Source organism: Pyrus communis, chromosome 1 (genome assembly GCF_963583255.1).
Source record: "Pyrus communis chromosome 1, drPyrComm1.1, whole genome shotgun sequence".
In the NCBI taxonomy this organism is placed as follows: domain Eukaryota; kingdom Viridiplantae; phylum Streptophyta; class Magnoliopsida; order Rosales; family Rosaceae; genus Pyrus; species Pyrus communis.
Genome location: NC_084803.1, coordinates 15,501,755 through 15,523,256, shown reverse-complemented (window position 1 = coordinate 15,523,256; position 21,502 = coordinate 15,501,755). Strand labels below are relative to the sequence as shown.

The window sequence follows — 21,502 nt, the reverse complement described above, 5'->3', positions numbered from 1 at the left end:
CTCACAATTTAATATTTATTTTCGTGCTAAAGTGATAAAACATTATAATAAAAATATGAAGTGATAGAAATTTATGAAGAATTTTACTTTTAAGAGAGCCTTCATTGCATTTATACTTCATGAACAAACATTAAGATAATTTTTTTTTGGGAATTGACCTAGGTGCCATATTGCATTCCAAAATTTACAAATAATTGTTTCCTATGTTTTGTTTGCTTTCCAAAACATAATTGGAGATGATGGAATTAACGTGGGTTTCGGAGACAGGAGCTATCAGCTATCAGCTATCAGTGGAGGTTGTGCTGGAAAAGCGTGATGCTACACGTGGCACGGGCGTCATGTGCAGTTTGTCATCGTCGTCGTCGGACATTGGGTCCACCTGGTAGTTGCCAGAGAATGGATGTCGAGGTTTCCTGTTGGCATATTTGACGATTTGTTACTGAACTTATAAAGAGCTGTTAATTTTTTCTTTAAATTTTAATTTTAGCTGATAATTCTTTTGAACTTTTATAATTTGTCAATTTATTATTTGAATTATAATTTTAGCTGATTATTTGTACTTTTATAAATAGTCAATTTCTTAATAGTGTTAGATTTTAAAAAATTTCATCTAATTTTGCATCCATCTTGATCACGAAAACAATTGAATGAAAATTTTTAAAATCTAACATTGGGGGAAACTATGTACAAAAATTCAGGGGATAATCAATTAAAATTCATGACAGACCCCAACCCAGGAAAGTCAAAGCATGCTGACCATCACCATGAGGTGACGTAACCATAAGGGTGATGTGAAAAAATGGATAAATTTAAAACAAATTAGAACTAATTATACTAAACAGTGAAAGAGTGCGCAATTGTGGGAATAACCCACTACAATTATTCAGAGCATAATAGACAGTACGACTACCGTAGAGTAGTCAAAGTAGCTAAGTACAATTATTACACAACAGTGGATAAGTTCATACTTCTAAACCAAGGAGAATGTTAGAATTGCCGAGATTCCTCGAATGCCACAAAGAGTACATCTATCTAGGTCATGGAGGGGCGAAAAACAAAGTTGAGTGAGTCAGCAAAACAATGCTTATACGAAAACCTTTATTTTCGAATATAGTAACCCCTTACCGTAAAACAAGTATAGTTTTCTTAAAACATACTACGTTGGTATGTAAACAACAACAACAACAACAACAATACAACCAGAAATATGCCAAGTCATGATATTTCAATGCCACAGTAATCAAAATCATGTGATGGTCAAGTATGGCTAAATGCTCATCCATCTAAGCTGACACACGAGTTCAAACAGAAAATCTCTGACATGAACAAGACTGGGTGTAATCAATATGATGTAGTACTACAATCATGTGAAGGTTGGTGCAAAAGCAAGGTCACATACAAGTCAGATTGCATAATGCAATTTGCCCCACATGACTGGCGCCTAACTTAGATCCAAGGTAAGCGAACGGTGCGATGTGAACATACACATGAAGGACTGGGCTTGGCCCTGGGGCGAGTACTAACACCGGTGCAGCAAGATGAGCATGTACAAATATGTATGAATGTCATGACAGTAATATCCCAAACATATAGCAGCATTTATCACATTTAATATCACAACAATGAATACTTAGCAATATAAACGTAAAAGTGGAGTAACTACGCATTTAGGGAAACTATAAATATGTATAGGCATAAAATAAACTGTCTACTCACAAGTACGCCATAGGGTTGCAGCCCCCGAACCTAGCCTGGCCCCGTAAGTCACCAAGATACGTTTCCTCTATATGTGAAATAACTATAATAGGATTAATTAAAGCACATATACGGAAACTTAAATAAAACCCCCATAGTTATTTTCAGATAAATTTTTGGACCCTGTACACGCTCTCATGCGCTAGCGAAGGCATAACTATACGCCGTTAGGAATATTCCGTTAAAACCTTAACAGAGATTAACAGCGTTACCTGACGCCGTTAGAATATTCCGTCGACTTTGACGAAATATTCCCTGACTTCTCCGACGAGCTCCATCATCCGCCGTCTGCAACTCAAATCTCGCTGGTTTCTAGAAAAATTTCAAACTCGCATAACTTATTCATTTCTCAACCATTTTTGACCTACTTTATATGGATTTGAAGCTTATGAAGAGTAGAATAACGTTATACCTTTTTGGAGTCCAAAAAGTGGACGGAGGTGGTTGGAAATCACCTCGAAAGTTCCAGCCAAAAGTGAACTCCTCGAAACTCGGTTGTTTCGACGTTGAAGCTTCTTCAAAATTGTCCTAGAGGTCTCGGAAAGTTGTGGGAAAGCTTCCTCGACCTTCAAAACTCCTTAACTCAGCCTAAAATTTGATGAACTCAAACTCACTGAGTTCGGACCTTCCGAGTTCGACATCCAAAACTCGGTCAGACTAAGGTTGGTTGGTATAGTTGAGTTCGTGAAGATGAGATGAACGTAATGGTGAGGTTTTTAAGCTCAATCTACGAGTTTTGGTGCTCGTTCATGGCAGTTACAGAGAAAGAGAGCTTCAGGAGGTAGAGAGAGAAAGTTTTTCTTTTGCTTTTCTGATTGGGTGCCACGAGGAGGGAATGGATGGGATTGGTGAGAGATTTGAGGCAGTTGATTGATGAGGGAGTGAAATAATGGGGAGTGCACGGGTTGGCTTTAAAGAAAACCAAGGATAGGGTTTAGATTTTGTATAGAAAAGAGAATCGAAAATCTATTCGAAATAGTGTTTTCACACTGATAAAAGTTCTCGTACTCTCACAACAACGTGTACAATTTAAAAGTGATAGTGAGGAATAAAATAAAAGCAATATAAACACGTCCACGTCACTTGCCTACAAGGGCATACGGGAAGAAATTTTATAGAAAATTAGGGACAGGTCGTCACAATTCAAGTTCAAGAAGAAAATTGGCTAATTAAAAAGTTCAAGAGGGTAATTGGCTAAATAGGGAGAAAATTAATAGCTGTATACAAGTTCATGAGACAAATAAGCAAATTCCTTTTCTTGTTTATAGTTGAGAGAACGCTTATTTGATGCTTTTGACCTTTTTCCTAGGAAGATCCTTGTCGGATATCATGCGGTCATAAATCATTGTAATTTTTTTATTTAAAATTGAATATAAACGGTACCTGATAAAAACTAATCATACAATGTATAATGAACAAATATGATTAGAAGATTCCAAACTCCTCACAAAAAAGATTCAGCGAGGATCCTCTCTTCTTTTACCCTTTTCAATGACATTGTCGGTTTGAGCTTCATTTATTCCCCCTACAACCTTCTCCGGCGGCCAGCCTGTCACCTTGTTTTCATCGATAAAACTTTTATGAATATTTACTGACATTTTTCTTCGTTTTTGACTAATAAGTAAATAAGGAAATAAGTAATGGCAAAGTAAGTAAATAAGGAAATAATTAAGGTCATCCCTTTCAACAAAAAATATAGCCGAATTGAAATGTAATCACCCCTAATTGTATGAACTTTGTAATCCAATGTGAAATTATCATTAAACTTCCATGAGTAAATAGAGATCAAATTTTCTGCGTTTGGTGTAATTTTTATGTGAATATCATCTAATTGATTAAATTTTCGTTTGTATTTATTATCTTAATTTTTTTCTCAATTTGAATATCATCTAGTTGGTCTAAAAACAGAAACTCGGCGTGAGTTCAACCCGACATGCTAATCTAACGTTTGTATTTTTTGACAAAAAAAAAAAGAAAAAACTCCAAAGGAAATTTGGCGCAAGTATTTAACCGCCACCAGGCGAACCGCGGCGTTACACTAGGACGAGGCCGTTGACACTTGGCAGCTTCGTAAAATCGATTGCGGAGTATGGACAAATTCGTCTTTCAACACCGGCGCCACTAAATCCTAGCTCATCAGCCTCTTCTGGCGTGGCATGTGCGATTGGGATAGAGTGAAGAAGAGAGAGAAGAGAGAGGAGAGAGAGAGTGTGTGTTTGCTTTGCTCAAACAATGCACGCACAAATAACACCGAAGCAGTGAGAGAGAGAGAGAGAGTGCGTGAGTGGGAGTTTTCCATCAGAGCTCTCTTTCTATCTATCTATTTATCTCTCTGCCCAAAACCTTCCAAAATCCACACAGAACCAGAGGAGAGAGAGGAGGGGAGAAGAAAGAAGAAACAGAAGAAGAAGCTCGTTCCCGCAAAGCAATGCCTGCAACGCCCAATATCCGAATGCCCCTTTCTCCTCGTCGCAGATTTTTGACGTTTCTTTTCCGTTTCATGCAATAAATACGCGAAGAAAAAGCCCTCAAAGTTGCTCAAAATTACACCCCCACCTGTTTGCAGAGACAAGGTGAAGCAAACGCTCATCGCCTCCGTCCTCGCTCTCATTTGCATTTTCCATTTTTTATCTTATTTATCTGATTGAATAGCTTTAAAGCTTTTGCTGCAGGTGCTTTTCTCTTTTTGAAAATTAGTAACGAAAAACCGACCGGAAGCTGAAGAAAGGCGGCGAAGAACAGTGAGTTGACGGCGATACATTTATATTTCTTTGCAGTTTTTTTATATAATTTTTTATTTAATATTTTTGGTCGCTTTTGTTTATTTGAGCGTTGAAAAAGCGAGTCAATAAGCGTAAATGCAAAAATTGGAGATTTCATTATCTGATTTTTTGCGTCTTTTTTTTTTTTTTTTTCCTGCAGTTGAAATGCGCACTCAATTGCTCCGAAACCTGAAGATCTCAATCACAATGCGATTCCGTAGCTGAAAATCCTGCAAATTTCGCCGAGATTTTCGATTTTTGGGCAATTTTTCAGAGCAATTGCTGCTTTAGAACTTCAATTTGGTTCATGTTTTTGTTTAATGTCAAACTGAAGTGATTATAGTGAATGAGATCTGTATCTGTGATCCAGTGAAGTGTTTACAAAAAAGCTGAAAAGTCGAGGTTTAGTGCTTTCGGAGAGGCGAAAATGGCGTCGTGGGATCACTTGGGAGAAATTGCAAATGTGGCTCAGTTGACGGGCCTAGACGCTGTGAGGTTGATTGGACTGATAGTCAAGGCGGCAAACACGGCGCGAATGCACAAGAAGAATTGCAGGCAATTTGCACAGCATTTGAAGCTGATCGGGAACTTGTTGGAGCAGCTGAAGATCTCGGAGCTTAAGAGGTATCCGGAGACAAGGGAGCCTCTGGAGCAGCTCGAGGAAGCTCTGAGGAGGTCTTACATTTTGGTCAATAGCTGCCAAGACCGGAGCTATCTGTATTTGCTTGCAATGGGATGGAACATTGTGTACCAGTTCAGAAAGGCTCAGAACGAAATTGATAGATACTTGAAGCTTGTGCCTCTGATTACTCTCGTGGACAACGCTCGAGTCAGGGTATTGAATTTTTCGGATTATTGTTTGTTTTTTTTTCTTTTTCCTTTTCGTTTTTCATGTTATTGTTATTGGTTTAGTAATTATTATTATAATTACGGTTCTTCGTTTGCTTTGTGGTCTAATTGACGAGTGTGTGTCGCAAGAGGAATTTGTGATCATCCTTGAAATTGGATATTATAGTTTGATTGTTCTTGTTTTGGTGATTACGCGTCATCAAACCTTCGTTAAATTTCTCCTGGAATTGTTAATGTTGAAGGGACAAAGATGGCTCACTTTGAGTAGCTAGGATGTCTGCCCTACTTTGTCCTTTACTTATATTATCAGATGTTTAAGTTATGGAGATGGCTTATTTTGAGTAGGCTAGGTATATCAGCAACTTGATGGAAGAATTAAGCAAACAGAAGTAGTTTGTATGAAGCTTTTCGTTGTTAATGATTTATTTTATTTACCAAGACTTACTTTTGTTTTTCAGTGATATATGAAATGACAAGGATTGGGATCTGAACCACATATAGGATTATCGAATCTATACTTTAAACTAAAGTCTAAGAATTTGTAATTATGAATTACAATTACCATTATCTTTCTTCATTAACAAGCACGTAAACTCCATTTAACTTTGCTTTGCCTCCAGATTTACTGTAATCTGCATATTGGCCCATATGTAAAAGTAGACTAAATTAATTGCCTAAGATTGTGCTTAGCTGTTCCTGCCTTTCTATTAACGGTTTAACAGGATTTAAGTTCATTCATTCTGCTCTTCACTACAGGAGAGATTGGAAGACATTGAAATGGATCAACGTGAATACACGTTGGACGATGAGGACAGAAAGGTACAGGACGTGATCCTTAAACCAGACCCCTCAAAACATGACACTGTAGTACTGAAGAAAACACTTTCTTGCTCCTATCCGAACTTAGCTTTTAATGAGGCACTCCAAAAGGAAAATGAAAAGCTTCAACTTGAACTACAACGGTCGCAAGCTACTTATGATGTGGATCAATGTGAAGTAATTCAGCGTTTACTGGAAGTGACAGAAACCGTAGCTGCAAATTCTTCCCCCGAAAAAAGTAGTAAGAAAGTAGAGCGGAGTCAGTCAGATGCCAATAATGAGAAAGATCATTCATCTAATGAAAGCTATCAAAAAAGTGAATCTCGCAAAACTTCAAGGTTAGTTTTCTGTATGTTTTGTACATCTGTAATTCTATGTAGTCATAGCGCCATTTAAAATTTAGTGTTGCAATCGGTGAATGTAACAATGGTGATGCATAGGCTAGTTTCATACTTGGAGCTTCTCAACATTGATTGATCTCCGTCAGTCAGATATGTCTGATGAGCAGAGATATACATATCATTATGCAAGGGATTCTGATTTTCCCATGTCTGTGTGCACTCACATCGCTGTACTTCTTGGGGTCTTTTGCATATCTGATGTGACGATTTGTATATGCAGAAGCACGTCTTCGGTTTCTTCTGGACATGATTTGTTGTCGACTAGAGGTTCACACCGGCATGAAGAATGGAATACTGATCTACTTGGATGTTGCTCAGAACCATTTCTGTGTAAGTTCTTTATTCTTTTAGTCTGGTGACTGGAATTGATAATCAAAGTGTTATAATGGATTAGGGTGCCTTTACTTTTGCTTTCATGCTCCACATGCTTCTGTATGCTTGATGAGATCTAGCAGTAAGATTCTGCTCCTTTTTTTCTTCTTGTCGTGTATCTCATACTGTGCGTCTGTTCTTGAAACTTGCCCCAGGTAATGAAGGCAAGGGATAGGTCTAATATTTTATATAGTACCATTCAATCCAAACAGGAAGGAAATGTCAAAAAATTAGGGCTACAGTTTTATGTAAGAATATTTGTTAGTCTCAATATTACTATAGTTTTATTAGTAGTTTAGACATGTCAATTTCAATTAACATGACTAAAAAATGGGGTTGTTCGGAGTTTATTACAAATTGGTCCTGTTGGCTTATCCTGCTGGGCTGAGTGTAATCTTCCAAAACCCATTGCCTCTGCTTATAATAACACCAGTTAACTCAAGCTTCAATATTCTCTCACTCCATCCACTCATGCACATGCAATGCACGTGTTAAGATGATTTTTATTTCGGATATGGTTTTTTTCATGAGTCTAGGGTGCATCACAAATTAAGTTCTGTGATATGTACAATATTGCTTTCATATAAATGTCATATAATCAAGGTTGGGGTGGTCAAACATTACAATCATTAGACACAGAAGAGTTACATCATCCCCTATACCAAGTGATTAAAGGGAAAATTGTGCTGTGCATGCTAAGGTTTTGGCGATTATTTTCTTTGCAGGTATAAAGACATTCTTCTATCCTTGTGGGACGTTTTCAAAAATTGCTTCTGTGGCAACTAACAGGCCTATTTGTAAGTTTTCTCCGGATTATCTAAGCCTGGTTAATCCGTTTTTATATGTTATACTTTTAATGTATCCTCAAAAGCTTAGGAATGGGTAAATAATGTATATCAAGCTTGCACCCGCTCACATGCATCCCCATTATGCATGTGGAGTGGCAGACAGAAAACATAGGTGTGTAGCCCCATTCTGCCTCACTGTCAGTTAAAATATAACTGAGTGATGGGGGATGAGAGACTTTGAACCCAAAACTGCTTAGTTCAAAGCTCTAACGTAATTCAGACTGCCACCATGTCCCGAAAGTTAGATAATGTGCGTACAGGCTAATCTATATCAAGCTAACAACGATGGGCTGGTTGCAGTTACACATTAGAAAGATTGACAGCCTATTTGATGAGGCTGTATCCGAATGCTCTTTGGCATTTGTTTCAAGTCTTGTACTTTCACAGTACAGAGTTTAAGGTGATCGACTTGTGATAGCATTATTTTTGTGGTGGACAGTGATTTTGAATGTTCAGTTGATTTTATTTTGGGAGTATTTTTATGGCTCGTCAAGTGCATACATAGACTGTTCCGTTACTTCTAGATATGCCCCATGTTTCACATTATTTCCTCACTTTCTATGGTTAAATTAAGTTGCAATGGTGCGTTTCTTTTTGGCCGTGGCAATATTGACATTCTATGCATGCCCTTTCTTATACTGTCGGAAACTCATAAATTCTTTTTGATGATTATCAGCTTCAGCAGAAGCATGTAATGAATTGATGGCTTATTCGCTAGTATTGTCATGCTGTTGCTATACATGCTGCATTAGAAGGAAACTTCGCAAGACGTTGAATATCTCGGTAATTCCTTTCCCATTTTCCTCGCTTGAAGTAAAATCATAGTATCTTCACGACTGCATAGTTTGATCTCGTAGGTTCTGGTATATTGAGACATGAGATGAATGCACTGTAATTCTCCTCTGTCGTGTATCGTGTTATATATAGAAAATGCATTACCAAGCACATGAACCAAACAACATGATCGTTTTACTGTGATAGATGTGACTTTGGTTCGATAGCTCCACATTCTAATATGTCATAATCCAACATGAGGAACCAACATTTACCGTGATAAACCTCCGTTCTTTGGCAGGGAGGCTTTATTGATGACTTCCTTTCACATTTCATGTGTTGCTGCTGTGCCCTTGTCCAAGAATGGCGAGAAGTCGAAATACGTGGGGTTCATTATGGTAAGTGCCCCATATGCTTCAAACTTGTGTATACCACAGTATGCAGTCTCTAACATAAGGCCGATCACTATTCCTAAACCGATATGCAAATTGTTTGATATAAACCAACTTGCAGGTGCCGAGAAGACAAAAATAAGCCCCCCAACCTCACAGTACATGGAAACCTGAATGATGAGGAAAGCACTGTTCCGTCTTTTCGAGATTCATCTACTTCGAAAGCCATACGCAGAGGTAATGGCTAGTTGCTAGGTTACAGGAAGCTAATTTTGGGAGCTTATACCTCATTAATTTTCCCATATGTAAATTAGCTTTTCCTCCTTTTTTTTTTTTTTCTTTTTTTTTTAAAATTAAATTTTCTGACTCAGCACATTCTGTATCATAGATACTTTTTTGCCGTTGGAAAGTAGTGTTCTATAGATGATTGTTTTATTTTTCCTTCTTTCATATATAAAGTAGCTTTTCCTATGTTTTAGCAATTGGGGTTTGATGGATCCACCATGCATGCATCATGTGTGTGGTTGCTTAAAGCAGCAAGGGGATGAAGTGTACATTTGCAGGTTGTTAGGCCCCGTTTGGTATGTGTGTGTGTATATTTTTTTTTCACTAAAAACTGCTTAACTTTAAAGTTAAGCATTAAAAATGTGTGTTGCTAAAAGTAAAATATCCTGCTTATTTTAAAAGCAATGGATTCCAGACAACAGCTTTTAAAAGCAGTATGTAGGTTGCTTTTAAAAGCTGTTTTAATAAAAAACAGAGTTGGGTCTTTAATAATTTTTTTCAATTGTTGTAATACCTTCATTAATTTTTTTAAATGACATTGTTTAGCCTTTCACACACATTATATCCCTTAGAGAATAGAGTAAACGTTACCACTTACCACTACAAATACTGACATTTATCACCACCACCATCATAACCATAATCTCCACTATTGTCATCACTACCATCATTGTCACCACCATTACCACAACAGCCACCATTACCACCACAACCACAACTAACATTACCACTATCATTGCCGCCACTGCCCTACCACCATTGTTACCTTTCCACCCCAACCAACACATCCCACTATTAGCACCACCATCACCTCCACCGCATCCACCACCACCACCATTACCATCACTGTTGTCGCCCCCACTCCTACTATTATGTACATTTGTCATTTAATACAATTATATTACTTTTACATTAAATTTTACCAAACACTTTTGCGTTGCTTTTCCTACTCACAATACTTTTAAAATTCAATTAACCAAACGCTCATCAACTTTATTTTACAACTGATTATTTTTAAAACATAACAAAAGTAGTTTTTTTAAAAAGCATAGTAATCCCAAACTGATCCTTAGTGGACCCAAGTATCACAACAACTCCACCCATTTCATTTTCATCAGAAACTGTATTGCGGGCGTGTGTGGGGAGAGGCTAGATGAGACTCGTAGCTAGTTGCCTTTATTTGGTACTATCTTTTGGCGGGACACAAGTAGGTTTATGTGGGTCAGTGTGTCAATACATTTTGGGGTTTACATGGCCTGTTTTTACATGACATAATTACACATGTATCATGACGTTCCTTACCTATGAAATAGCGTTGTGCGGATAAAAATAAGACATTAAAATCACGAATATAATATAATCAAATCAATGTAAAATAGAGAAGAACTTATCTTTAGAATACGAAGAAGAGGTTGGTGGTGAAGAATTATGAATTGTCTTTTACTCTCTACAATCTAAATGCTCTTACTAGAGAATAGGGTTTAGCATTGAAATGGGGTGTGTATTATAAGAGCAGTGACAATTTTTACATAGTTGCTAGGATATCTCTCAATCAAGCTTGTTATTAACAAGTTTTATATAGGCTTGATTGAGAGATATTCATAATCACCATCATATATGTTATGTCATACAATAATAAGTCATACTAAATAGGATTACGTAATTGGTTAATCATATTTAAGACTATTATTATTTCCACATTGGGGGTGCAAGATCATTCGAATGCCAAGTTACTTATATAATAAGTTACTTGAGACTTAAGTGATCTGATTGATAAGTCTTTGATACTCATAATAATTTTTACAAGTGCACATGTACCATTACATCCCCTTCCAAATAACACCGTGCGGACAAATACTTACACATCTTTTTTTTTTATCGAAAAGAAACGCCACGATGGTAGATGTATCTGTGCCACATAAATACTTAGACTGAAATTGAGTTCATCCAGCCTTTGCTCCTCCACTGTCTGGCAATCAAATATGAGGACAAAGACCACTTGAAAATGTTATACTAATTCAAAAGGAATGGAATCATTTAATTTCTGTTTATAATTTTTTTTTTAGGTAAATTACATAAAACTACATCAACTATTGGTCTTACGACACCATCATACCTCATCTTTTAAAATTGACAATGTCATACCTCATCTTACGAATTTGGTCCAATGTCAGACCTCCGTTTTGTCTGTTAATTTTTCTGTTAAATGTTGACCTGACTTGAGACAGGACCCATTTCCCGGCCAAGTGGATAAAAATATTAATAAATTAAAAATAAATTATTTTAATATTTTTATTTTAAAACATGTGGGACCCATCCCCTATAATTCTTTCCCTTTCTCCTCTTTTTCTTCCTAATCCGTTCCAACCCTCCATTTCTTCCCTTTCTCCATGCGTTCCATCTCTCTCTCTCTCTCTCTCTCCTATCTCTCTCACCTTCACCAACACCTTCATTCTTCACCCTCACCTTCATCCATTCTTCACCTCCATTTTTCACCTTCTTCCTTCATCCATTCTTTACCTTTTTATTTAAAAAAATTTTGGACAAAAAAAACCTAGATTTTTTTTTTTTGGCAGTGTCAAAGGAGGCCCTGACAACAACAAGTTCAGGTACCGCGGCGTGTGTCAGCGGAGCTGGGCAAATGGGTAGCTGAGCTCCGCGAGCCGCGTAAACACACTCGCAAGTGGCTGGGGACCTTCGCCACTATCAAGGAGGCTACCCGCGTCTACGACCGGGCTGCCATCATCCTCTACAATTCTAGAGCATAACTCAACCTCTAGCCCTCTGGTTCCTTGTCCCAAAACTCCACGCGTGGCTCCTCTTCTTCCTCCTCATCGTCCAACTCCTCCACCCAAACCCTAAGACCCCTTCTCCCTCGCCCCTCCGGCTTCGGCCTTACTTTTTTTTTAAAGTTTTAAATTGTAGATTGTCGTTGCCCAAAGAGAGAGAGAGAGCGAGAGAGCGAGAGAGTGGGTGGTGGAGGAAGTTTAGGGGGACGAGTGAGGAAGGGTTTGGTGGCTTGAAGGAGGAGGATTTGGTGCAGAGGAGGTGGGTGAGAGATGGGTTCGGATCAGGAAGAGGAAGAAAAAAGGGAGAAAGGGAGAGAATTGTAGAGGTGGGTTCCACATGTATTTTGATTCTTAGGTGAGTTTAAAGGATTGAGTTTGGGGGGAATTGGGGTTTTCTGTTTGAAATTGGGGAATTAGGGTTAGGGTTAGGGTTTGGTTCGAAGATCTTCGAAAGGGAGGGGGTTCTAGAATAGAAAGAGGGACAAAGGTAGGGGACATGAAAAGGTGGGTGTTGGGGGCTGCGTGGAGAATTGCAGAGGAATAAAAATGAGGGGGTTCTGGGATTTTGGGGATGCAGGTGCCCAGAGAGAGAAGAGAGAGAGACAATAAAGAGGGTTGGAACGGATCAAGAAGTAAAAAGGGAGATAATTATAGGGGTGGGTCCCACATTTTTAAAATAAAAATATTAAAATAATTTATTTTTATTTTATTATATATTTAATTAATATTTTTATCTACTTGGCTAGGAAATGGGTCCGATCTCAAGTCACATCAGCACTTAACAGAGAAATTAATAAAAAAACTGACGAAGGTCTGACATTGGACCAAATTCGTAAAATGAGGTATGTCATTGTCAATTTTAAAAGATAATGTATGATAGTATCGTGAGACCAATAGTTCATGTAGTTTTTTGTCATTTACCCTTTTTTTTTTTAGAGTTTTAATGAAACACTTATGGTACTGTTCACTTTTAACGAAAAATCACATTTTTACGTTTCTCTGGTAATATTCACTACACATTTATTTGTCTTTTTTCTTTAAAACTAAAGTTTTTTTTTTAACTTTTCATTAGTTTTTTTTTTTTTTTTTAATGAAACCAAAGCTATTAAATAAAACTCTACGACTTAAATTGACATAAAAAATTGATACTTATAATACTACTGAGTCTTGATACAATGACTTTCATTGCTAAGTCATACAAAAAAAAAAAAAAACTAATGAAAAATGACTTGAAAATTTTGAGTTTTAAGGATAAAGGGTAAAATGAACAGTATCATGATTAACTTTTTAGTGTAAAAATATGATTTTTCGTTAAAGTAAACAGTATCGGGAACTTTTTGTTAAAGTTTCAAAAAAAAAAAAAAAAAAAAACACAATTACTCTCACTTGTGGCAAAATTTTAAGCATAACCGGTTTGCAATTCTACTCTCTTATTATTATTAATTTTTTTTTTTGAAACCAAGAACCATATCATAAATAGGCCTACAGAGAGGCAAACATAATAACAATACTAAGCAGTGACACGGGAAGCCACAACGACCCCTCCACCAAGTAGAGGCGTCCCCCCCATCACCACCATAACCCATTAATGAGGGCACGGTAATCCATCATTGTTCAATACATAGACCAACGAAGATGGGGGCCTAACGACCCAAACGACATCACTCATCTCCGAAAAACCAATCGATGCAATCTTGTGAGCCACGCCATTAGCAGACCATGGCACCCAAGACCATCGGCAATCAATGAAATCCCCCCCCAACTGTTTAACCCGAGCTAGCACCGGGTATGCCTCCCAACTACCCATAGACAACGAGCTAGAAAGACATTTAATCTCTTATTATGTGATAAGAAGAAAATAGTGAAACGATTACACCCAAACACTACTCTTGGTTTAGTGGATGGAAATCAAACTTGACCCAAGAGAACTTTCTTCCTTGTGTAAATTGTATCTCACTACTATCTCTTCATGGCTGTAAAGGAAGAGATTAATAATACTAACCTAATGCGTTATAGGTATCGACCTTTTGCGGAAAGTAAGCCCAACATTTTTCTAAAATGCAAGAAGCTTTTGTTTCTTTTTTTTGTTAAACGATAGATTTTATTAAATTAGATATTAGATTAGCCACTGACGGGATTTAAACCCACGCTGTTATGTAATAACTTAACTCTTTTCCATCACTGTAGTAAAGGATCACTTTCCGCAACTTTGAATATCTCCAAACTAAATGGTTGAATTTAAATATTAAAATCTGAAGCGTTGAATACTACAGGACATTGTAGTCACAACCAAGGCCTACTTTTCCTTTGGCACGAAGGCACCTAGGCCCTATGATTGCACAAAAAGCAGTTGTATTGCACAACTCAAATAATTGAGCTCAATTTTGTAGCACGAGAAACGCTTTTCTTCCCAACAGGACCCTCTCCGATTCTTTATAATAAAGGTCTTGAGAATTCGTGAATCGTGTTCGTTCATCATATATTGTGCGGTCAGTTTTTATCAAGTAATGTTTGTGTTTAATTTTAAATAAAATATTTAAAATAATTTCTGATTACACGATGTACGATGAACGAACAAGATTGAAAGATTCCCGTAATCCTCACAAAAGGGATCTGGCGAGGATCCGGATTCCTTTTCTTCATCATTTTATGCATGGCATACATGCATTAGGCGTCCCCACTTCTGGTTTATTATATTGCACCCACTTCTCATTGTAGTCTCTTTAAGCTTATCTCTAGTAATTGTTTTGACATACAGATTTTCTAAAGAATAAGAATTTGAGTTAAGCAAATGAGCCAGTTATAATTAGATCATAACGCTGATTAGTTGATCGTTAAAAGAAATTGAACTATTATAATTATAAATATTAAAATTAAAGATAATAAAGTTGATCCAACAAATGTTAATGAGTCGAGTTTTGACTCATATAGTAATTGTAGCCTCCTTTAGAAATCGGTCGAGACTGGAGAATAACTCCTTTCGATGTGCAACAAAAAAACAATTTGTGTGATAGCAATTTCAAGAATTTTTTTTCTTATCTTTCTTATGTGGGATTGAAGCTAGGCCTAGAAATTTGATTCAAACCTAACATATATCACTTCCTATCTATTTCTTTGTGTGCTCAATTATTTTGGATTTTTTTATTAGCATCCCACAAAAGATTCAATGCACTCCACATTCAAATGTAATATTAAGTGACTTATGTAACCTACTATATAATGACAATTTCAACCTTATAAGGTTTAAAGAAAACTAACATTTGCTTACACACTTTGTATGTATGAACACATTTTTTTTTAGAAAATGAGAAGGAGAGAGGAAGAGAGAGAATGTGAGTGTGGGGGGGGGTGAGAGGTTTTTGTTTTAGGTTTTTATTTTTTATTTTTTTTTATATAATATTGGATGTATTTTAACATCATCCGTGGATGAGGTTTCAATAAAAAAATAGTAAAATTTGGACAATTACATTATTGCCCATCATTTTTTTTGTGTGATAAAAGACTAATTTATCTTTTCACCCTCTTTTGGTTGACAAAAAGGGTTTCATTAACATCACCCAACAACGCCTTTTCCATTTTTATTCATCTTCTGGGGTTTAATTTTGCTCTGTTAGGTTCATCTCAGTTGCCATTTTTAGCAGAAATCCTTTTTTTGTTATCAAAAGACTTAAGAGATAAAGAAAAGGAGATTGGCTATGATGACCCAATGAAACTCAAGCTCAACAGACCGGATTGTAGACTTCTCTTTTTAGAGAATGTTAAGGTTTTAATCCTAAGTCAATTTAATTTATAAAAATTGAAATTGAAGATTTGAAGAATGTGGAATGTATAGAAAATGTGGGGTGTATGTGGAAAATATTAGTGGCGTGTTTACGTAACCATAATGAAAATAGGAGGAATTGAATTGAGGAGGAGTTGGAATGAGAAGAAGTCAGAATCGGATTCCTGTTGAAGCTGTTTACTTAAATGTTCTGGAATCGGAATATAAATAGTGGGTTTGTTGTGTGCAAACTTGAAAGTTATTAAGAGGGCATAATAGGTATAAAAAATGTACTCCCATTCACTCCCTCATCCGGAATTCAAATACCACACACATCTAAGGAGTTCGATTCCTCCATTTTGGGGAATCCGATTCCAGATTTTTTGTGGGCCCTGCTTACTTTTCCATTCCCTAAATGTTACTTCGGAAGAAATGCGATTCCGTTTCTTTTTACTCTATTCCCGTTTGATAAACATGCTATAGGTGTATAAGAATGCGGAATGTAAGAGTATTATGAGAAAGTATGCGGGGTGTATTAAGATAATTTTTAATTGAAAAAGTAAATATGGGGTTTAATCAACAATATGTGAGATGTTAATAGAATAAGCCTTATTTTGTTCAACTTCCTATTACCCTTCTTTGTGTTTTTTTTGGGGTAATTTTGACATTGGACTGTATATTTGAAGCATATTTTGTAAAGTATATGTCGCCCTGAAAAATTGGTTTCCATATAAATTGCGTAACATGCCTCTCACTCTCAACCCTCCAGGGCCTCCACGCCTCGTTTTTATTATTTTTACCCGTGCGAAATCAAATTCTCTCACTACAACCAGAAACCAAATCTCTCTCTCTAACCACTTCGAGTTTTTAAAGCGGCGTCGTTTCGAGGCCATCGTCATCACCGTCACCAACCATGTCGTCGTCGTCGAAGAAGATCACCCTCAAGAGCTCGGACGGCGAGTCGTTCGAGGTCGAGGAGGCGGTGGCGCTGGAGTCGCAGACCATCAAGCACATGATCGAGGACGATTGCGCAGACAACGGCATTCCTCTGCCCAATGTCACCAGCAAGATTTTGGCCAAGGTCATCGAGTACTGCAAGAAGCACGTCGACGCCGCCAAGACCGACGAGAAGATCTCCGAGGACGATCTCAAGGCCTGGGATCAGGAATTCGTCAAGGTTGACCAAGCTACGCTCTTTGACCTCATTCTGGTATGTTAAAACCCTAATTTAACCTTGAATTTTGGTTTAATTCTTGTTCGCGATTGCTTGGTTTGATTCTAGGGTTTCAGAATTTGGGGATTCGGTTGGGTTAGGGTTTTTGATTTGGGGATTGGGGTCAATTGTGTTGTTTTAGGGCCTAGGGTTACTGGTTTAGGGGTTTTCTATGATGGTTTGGTATGATTTAGGGGTATTTATAGGTTTCTGTGAATTTAAATTGGTTGATTTTGTTGTTTCGTTACTGATGGCTCATCTTGATATCTAATTACTGTGCCTATTCCGTTTATACTTAAATTTGTGTTTTGCTTATGTTTGACGTTGAGATAAAGAGCGATATGTTTGCCTTTCGTTTACGTGTCTTGCTTTCTTGTTCAAGTTGAGATTAAGTTTGCTTATTTGAGAATGTGAATCCTTCTGCAACATCGGTGCTGTGTTAGTTTGTGGAAGATTAACTAGTTTCGTATGCAATGTCATTGTCCACTTTGGTGGTGATACGGACTCTTTTCTTATGAGAGAAGCAACCACTTATTTGCAGGAATTTTTTTTAGTCCTCTGCGGAAGTACAATAACTTGAATCCCTAGAGAAAATAGGCAATTTGGAATGGTACAGCAACCAAAAGACTATTATTGGCTATGACCCTAAGGGTGTGTTTGTTGCACTGGACCATCTCGGATTGGACTAGCTTCAGGGACTAAGCTGGACTAACTTAGACTAGACTAAGCTGGACTAACTTAGTGAAGCGTTTGGTGTAGTGTCGGACTACAGTGAGAGAGTAAGTGAACACAATTCCTTATCAATCCCATTAAACATAGTCCCACTATGTAAGAAACACAAGACTGCACTAATGAGTAGTCCAGTTTAGTCCATTGAAGGCTAGTGAAGCCAAACAAACGCACCCTAATAGACTAAGTAGGGAACAAAACATGAGGAAAGAAGTACAGCTAATACTATTGTCGGTTTAATTTGGTTATGAATGTATTGCGTGATCATTTGCAGAAACTAGAGTAGTTTGATATGGTTGTTTTCATTCTTTCTGTGGGTGGCTGATTGTCAAAACTGACATTAATTATGTTTTTCTAATATATGGTGATATTGTTATTGACACTGACAGGCTGCAAACTACCTGAACATCAAGACCCTTTTGGACCTGACTTGCCAGACGGTTGCAGACATGATCAAGGGTAAGACTCCGGAAGATATCAGAAAGACCTTCAACATCAAGAACGACTTCACCCCGGAGGAAGAGGAGGAAGTTCGTCGTGAGAACCAGTGGGCGTTTGAATGAAGTTCTCGGTGATGTCTCTTTAGTGGGAACTTAAAGAGCTGGCATACCTATTATGTATTTTAGTTTATCAGCCGACTTCTTTATTATTCTGTATTTTTAAGTGCTTTATCGGAGTCGTGAAGTCCTTGAATTGTAGATAAAAGTTGGATTCTGGTGTTGGTGGTTGTTCTTACTGTGTCAATGCCACTGTCAGTTTTACTCTATCTGAATTACAATCTTCTACTTCCATTAAGTTGTTTCTGTGGTTTGAATCAAGCTTGGTGTGTGTGCCTTAGTTGTGTTCTTTTCTAGCTTAATGGGGATATTCATTTGATCGCAACTGTTGTGTAGCTTAATGGGGATATTCATTTGATCGCAACTGTTGTGCTGCTCATGAATTTTTGTGAATTTTCGGATCCTTGTTCCGAAGGACACAAGTGTTCACAAAGATTTGATTTGGGCTCACTGAACGACCTCTTCGTTTTTTGTTTTTAGTTCACTTTTTGTGGTTGAGATGTGGAGAGAACATGTTAGGGAAGGGGAGGCATAAAAAAGGATGACAAATGCGAGGCAAAGAAAGAAGAAAACAATATCGCACCTTCTAAGAGAGGTTGGTTGATTAAGGCGCAAGAAGGAGAATTGGATGAAGAAACTAGTGTGTTGCGTCCGCTCTCCCGGTTACTTGGAGGGGCAATTGCTCGAGTCATTCCCAAATGTATTCAACTGATTAGATTTCCGGGTTTTCGGAGCGGCAAAAAATTTGGCAGCCTTCTGACATGGAACCGCATAGCAATGATAGCGTGGGCATTCAACTAACGAAAATTCAAATTCTTATGAGATGTAGGACTTGTTTGAGGAGTCCTTTCAAATGATTAAAAGCGTTTTTAGAAAAAAATATTTTTGGATTCAAAAAGCACTTGAAGTGCTTCCTACAAGAAGCACTAGCACTTCAAGTGCTTTTCCAATTATTCACTTGCATTTTTACTAAGGATTGATTTCAAAAACATTTTCTTCAAAAGAGTTTTCAGTCATTTAAAGATACTTCCCAAATAAGCCCGTACTCTTTGAGATTGGAAAGCAGCTTTTGTCTTTGTTACTAAAATAAGGTACAACCCAATGATACCCAAACGAAGAATTGCCAAAACCTTTTATGAAAGCAATCGTTTTGATCACAAACACAGAATTTGGTAATCTCATTTCCTTGTTAAATAATCCATGAAATTCAGTCGAAACAGGAAAGGATCACGGCTGCTTTGGTTCGCGACATCCCGAGCATTAACCATCTTCATTTTCTGGCATGTTCAGAACTTTATGCCAACTTTCAGTTCGTGTGTATAGAGTCATTGCTGTTAGAAGTCAGGAATCTACAAGGTCAACTTGATAATGTCTTCCAACTCTGAGCTCATGAACAATTTCATTCAAGTCCACAAGATTGCATCCGGGGATTCTTCCGAACTTCTTTTCTTTCATCATCTTTTTTACCTGAGTAACATTCTCCCATTGACCTGACACGGCATAGACATTCAGCAGCAACCGATAGTAAGCAATGTTCTGAGGTTCCTTTTCAATGAGAGACTTTGCAATTTCTCCCAACTTCACATCGCCTTGGAAACGACATGCTCCAAGCAGACTAGCCCATAACAAGGATTCCGGTGGCAAGTCCACAGCAACCTCTGGCATGTTCCTAATTATTCCCTCTGCCTCTTGTCTAAGCCCCACACTAGCAAAAGCATTAGCCATGCACCAATAGTGTGCAAAATTGGGCTTTACTTGGAAGACATTGATCATTTGGCTGAAGTAATCTCTGGCTTCTCTTACCAATCCAGAGCGGGCACAGGCACAAAGAACACCTACAAAAGTTACTTCATCTGGGATAATTCCTTCCCGATCTTCATCTGGTTTCGAACTCTCCTTCTCATGGATTGTTTCTCCATCTCTTGACTTTGTTCTACCCACCATTTCTCTATATAGGTTAAATCCATCTTCAGGATTTCCATGAATGCAATGCCCCAAAATCATTGCATTCCAACAAACCAGATTTCTATACGCCGTGCTCTCAAATGCCAAACGTGCCACTTGCACCCTTTCACATTTACAATACATATCGATCAAAGCTGTGTTGAGAAATATATTCCACTCCAAGAATGTCCTAATTAGACATCCATGAACCGACCTTCCTTCATTTAGTCTAGCAGACCGACCACAAGCCGCAAGCATATTCACCATGGTAGTTTCGTTCCCCTTCAATCCCATGCCCACCATTTTCCTAAACAACTTCAATGCACACTCTGGCTTCCCTCCCTTCCAGTACCCACCAAGCATAACATTCCAAGAAACCACATTTCTCTCGGGCATTTCATCAAACAACCTACGTGCAACCTCAATATCACCAAATCTAGCATTCCCATCAACAATTGCATTCCAAGACACCAAGTCCCTCTCAGGCATTTCATCAAACACCTTCCTGGCAAGCTCTAATTCCCCACAACAACAATACATATGAATTGCTGAGTTCTGCACATGCAGCACAGAGTCCACCCCATACTTCACAACCTGCCCATGGCATGTTCTCCCAGATTCAGCACAACCCATTTTCGCACACGACCCGAAAACCGGTACGAAAGTATAGCTGTTGGGAACAAATCCATTCCTCAGCCATTCCAAATACACCACCAAAGCTCGGCCCGGCGCCGAACTCAGTGAGTACGCCTTAATAACTGTATTAACGCAAAATCTACCAGGAGCATCAATGTAACCGAAAACCCATATCGTATAATCGAAATCGCCGAAATAGTAATAGCTATTGAGCAACTTCCGGGCCCAAAACGAATCGAAAAGGCCCCGGGTGATCAAATGGGCGTGGAGTTGGGTGATCTGGATCAAGCTCTGACACGAATCGAGAAGCGAAAATATGTGGCGGTTGACAGAGGGTTCGAACGAAGAGGAGGAAAATGGGGAGGATGGTAAGGAAAGATTGAATTTTGATGGGTTGGAAGCGAGGTGTGAGAAAATGGACCTCCGGAATCGAAAGAGTTCTCGGGGGCAAACCCTTGCCATTCATTCTAGATATCGTACCAAACGAATAGTTTCGAATTCGAAGTCCAGTTGGTTTTCGCCATTAACGCACATCGAGATCCCTCTCTTTAGTTGAAGTGCAGCAGCTCCCCCTTCCCGTAGAACGGCTTCTCTCCTTTTGAGTAAATTCTAGCAAT

General features: G+C 38.0%; 3 protein-coding genes, 1 long non-coding RNA gene and 1 other non-coding gene across 6 annotated transcripts; 3 read left to right on the top strand and 2 right to left on the bottom strand.

The window, feature by feature from the left end:
• Positions 1 to 87: 87 nt before the first annotated feature.
• LOC137717469 (uncharacterized) lies at positions 88 to 2,447 on the bottom strand. Of its 2 annotated transcripts, XR_011065777.1 has the most exons (5): positions 2,168 to 2,447; positions 1,968 to 2,067; positions 1,717 to 1,783; positions 969 to 1,032; positions 88 to 413 (listed from the first exon to the last, which is right to left on the bottom strand). It is a non-coding gene; the product is annotated as an uncharacterized lncRNA (long non-coding RNA). The 2 variants fall into 2 exon arrangements; XR_011065776.1 differs by lacking the exon at positions 969 to 1,032.
• A 1,485-nt stretch (positions 2,448 to 3,932) lies between these two features.
• LOC137747489 (protein MID1-COMPLEMENTING ACTIVITY 1) lies at positions 3,933 to 9,310 on the top strand. Its single transcript, XM_068487610.1, has 9 exons — positions 3,933 to 4,328; positions 4,428 to 4,496; positions 4,678 to 5,352; positions 6,123 to 6,523; positions 6,807 to 6,916; positions 7,684 to 7,755; positions 8,483 to 8,589; positions 8,882 to 8,978; positions 9,094 to 9,310. Exons 3-9 carry the CDS (start codon positions 4,945 to 4,947, stop codon positions 9,144 to 9,146), a joined length of 1,248 nt encoding a protein of 415 aa, XP_068343711.1. The 5' UTR covers positions 3,933 to 4,328; positions 4,428 to 4,496; positions 4,678 to 4,944; the 3' UTR covers positions 9,147 to 9,310.
• A 6,424-nt stretch (positions 9,311 to 15,734) lies between these two features.
• On the top strand, positions 15,735 to 15,828 carry LOC137720391 (small nucleolar RNA Z107/R87). Its single transcript, XR_011066509.1, has one exon. It is a non-coding gene; the product is annotated as a small nucleolar RNA Z107/R87 (small nucleolar RNA).
• Positions 15,829 to 16,584: 756 nt separating this feature from the next.
• LOC137745993 (SKP1-like protein 1A) lies at positions 16,585 to 18,543 on the top strand. Its single transcript, XM_068486039.1, has 2 exons — positions 16,585 to 17,016; positions 18,138 to 18,543. The coding sequence occupies exons 1-2, from the start codon at positions 16,720 to 16,722 to the stop codon at positions 18,309 to 18,311; spliced, it is 471 nt and encodes a 156-aa protein (XP_068342140.1). The 5' UTR covers positions 16,585 to 16,719; the 3' UTR covers positions 18,312 to 18,543.
• Positions 18,544 to 19,354: 811 nt separating this feature from the next.
• On the bottom strand, positions 19,355 to 21,466 carry LOC137717071 (pentatricopeptide repeat-containing protein At3g51320). The gene has a single exon (XM_068456385.1). It carries the CDS (start codon positions 21,345 to 21,347, stop codon positions 19,647 to 19,649), a length of 1,701 nt encoding a protein of 566 aa, XP_068312486.1. The 5' UTR covers positions 21,348 to 21,466; the 3' UTR covers positions 19,355 to 19,646.
• Between the last annotated feature and the right edge of the window lie 36 nt (positions 21,467 to 21,502).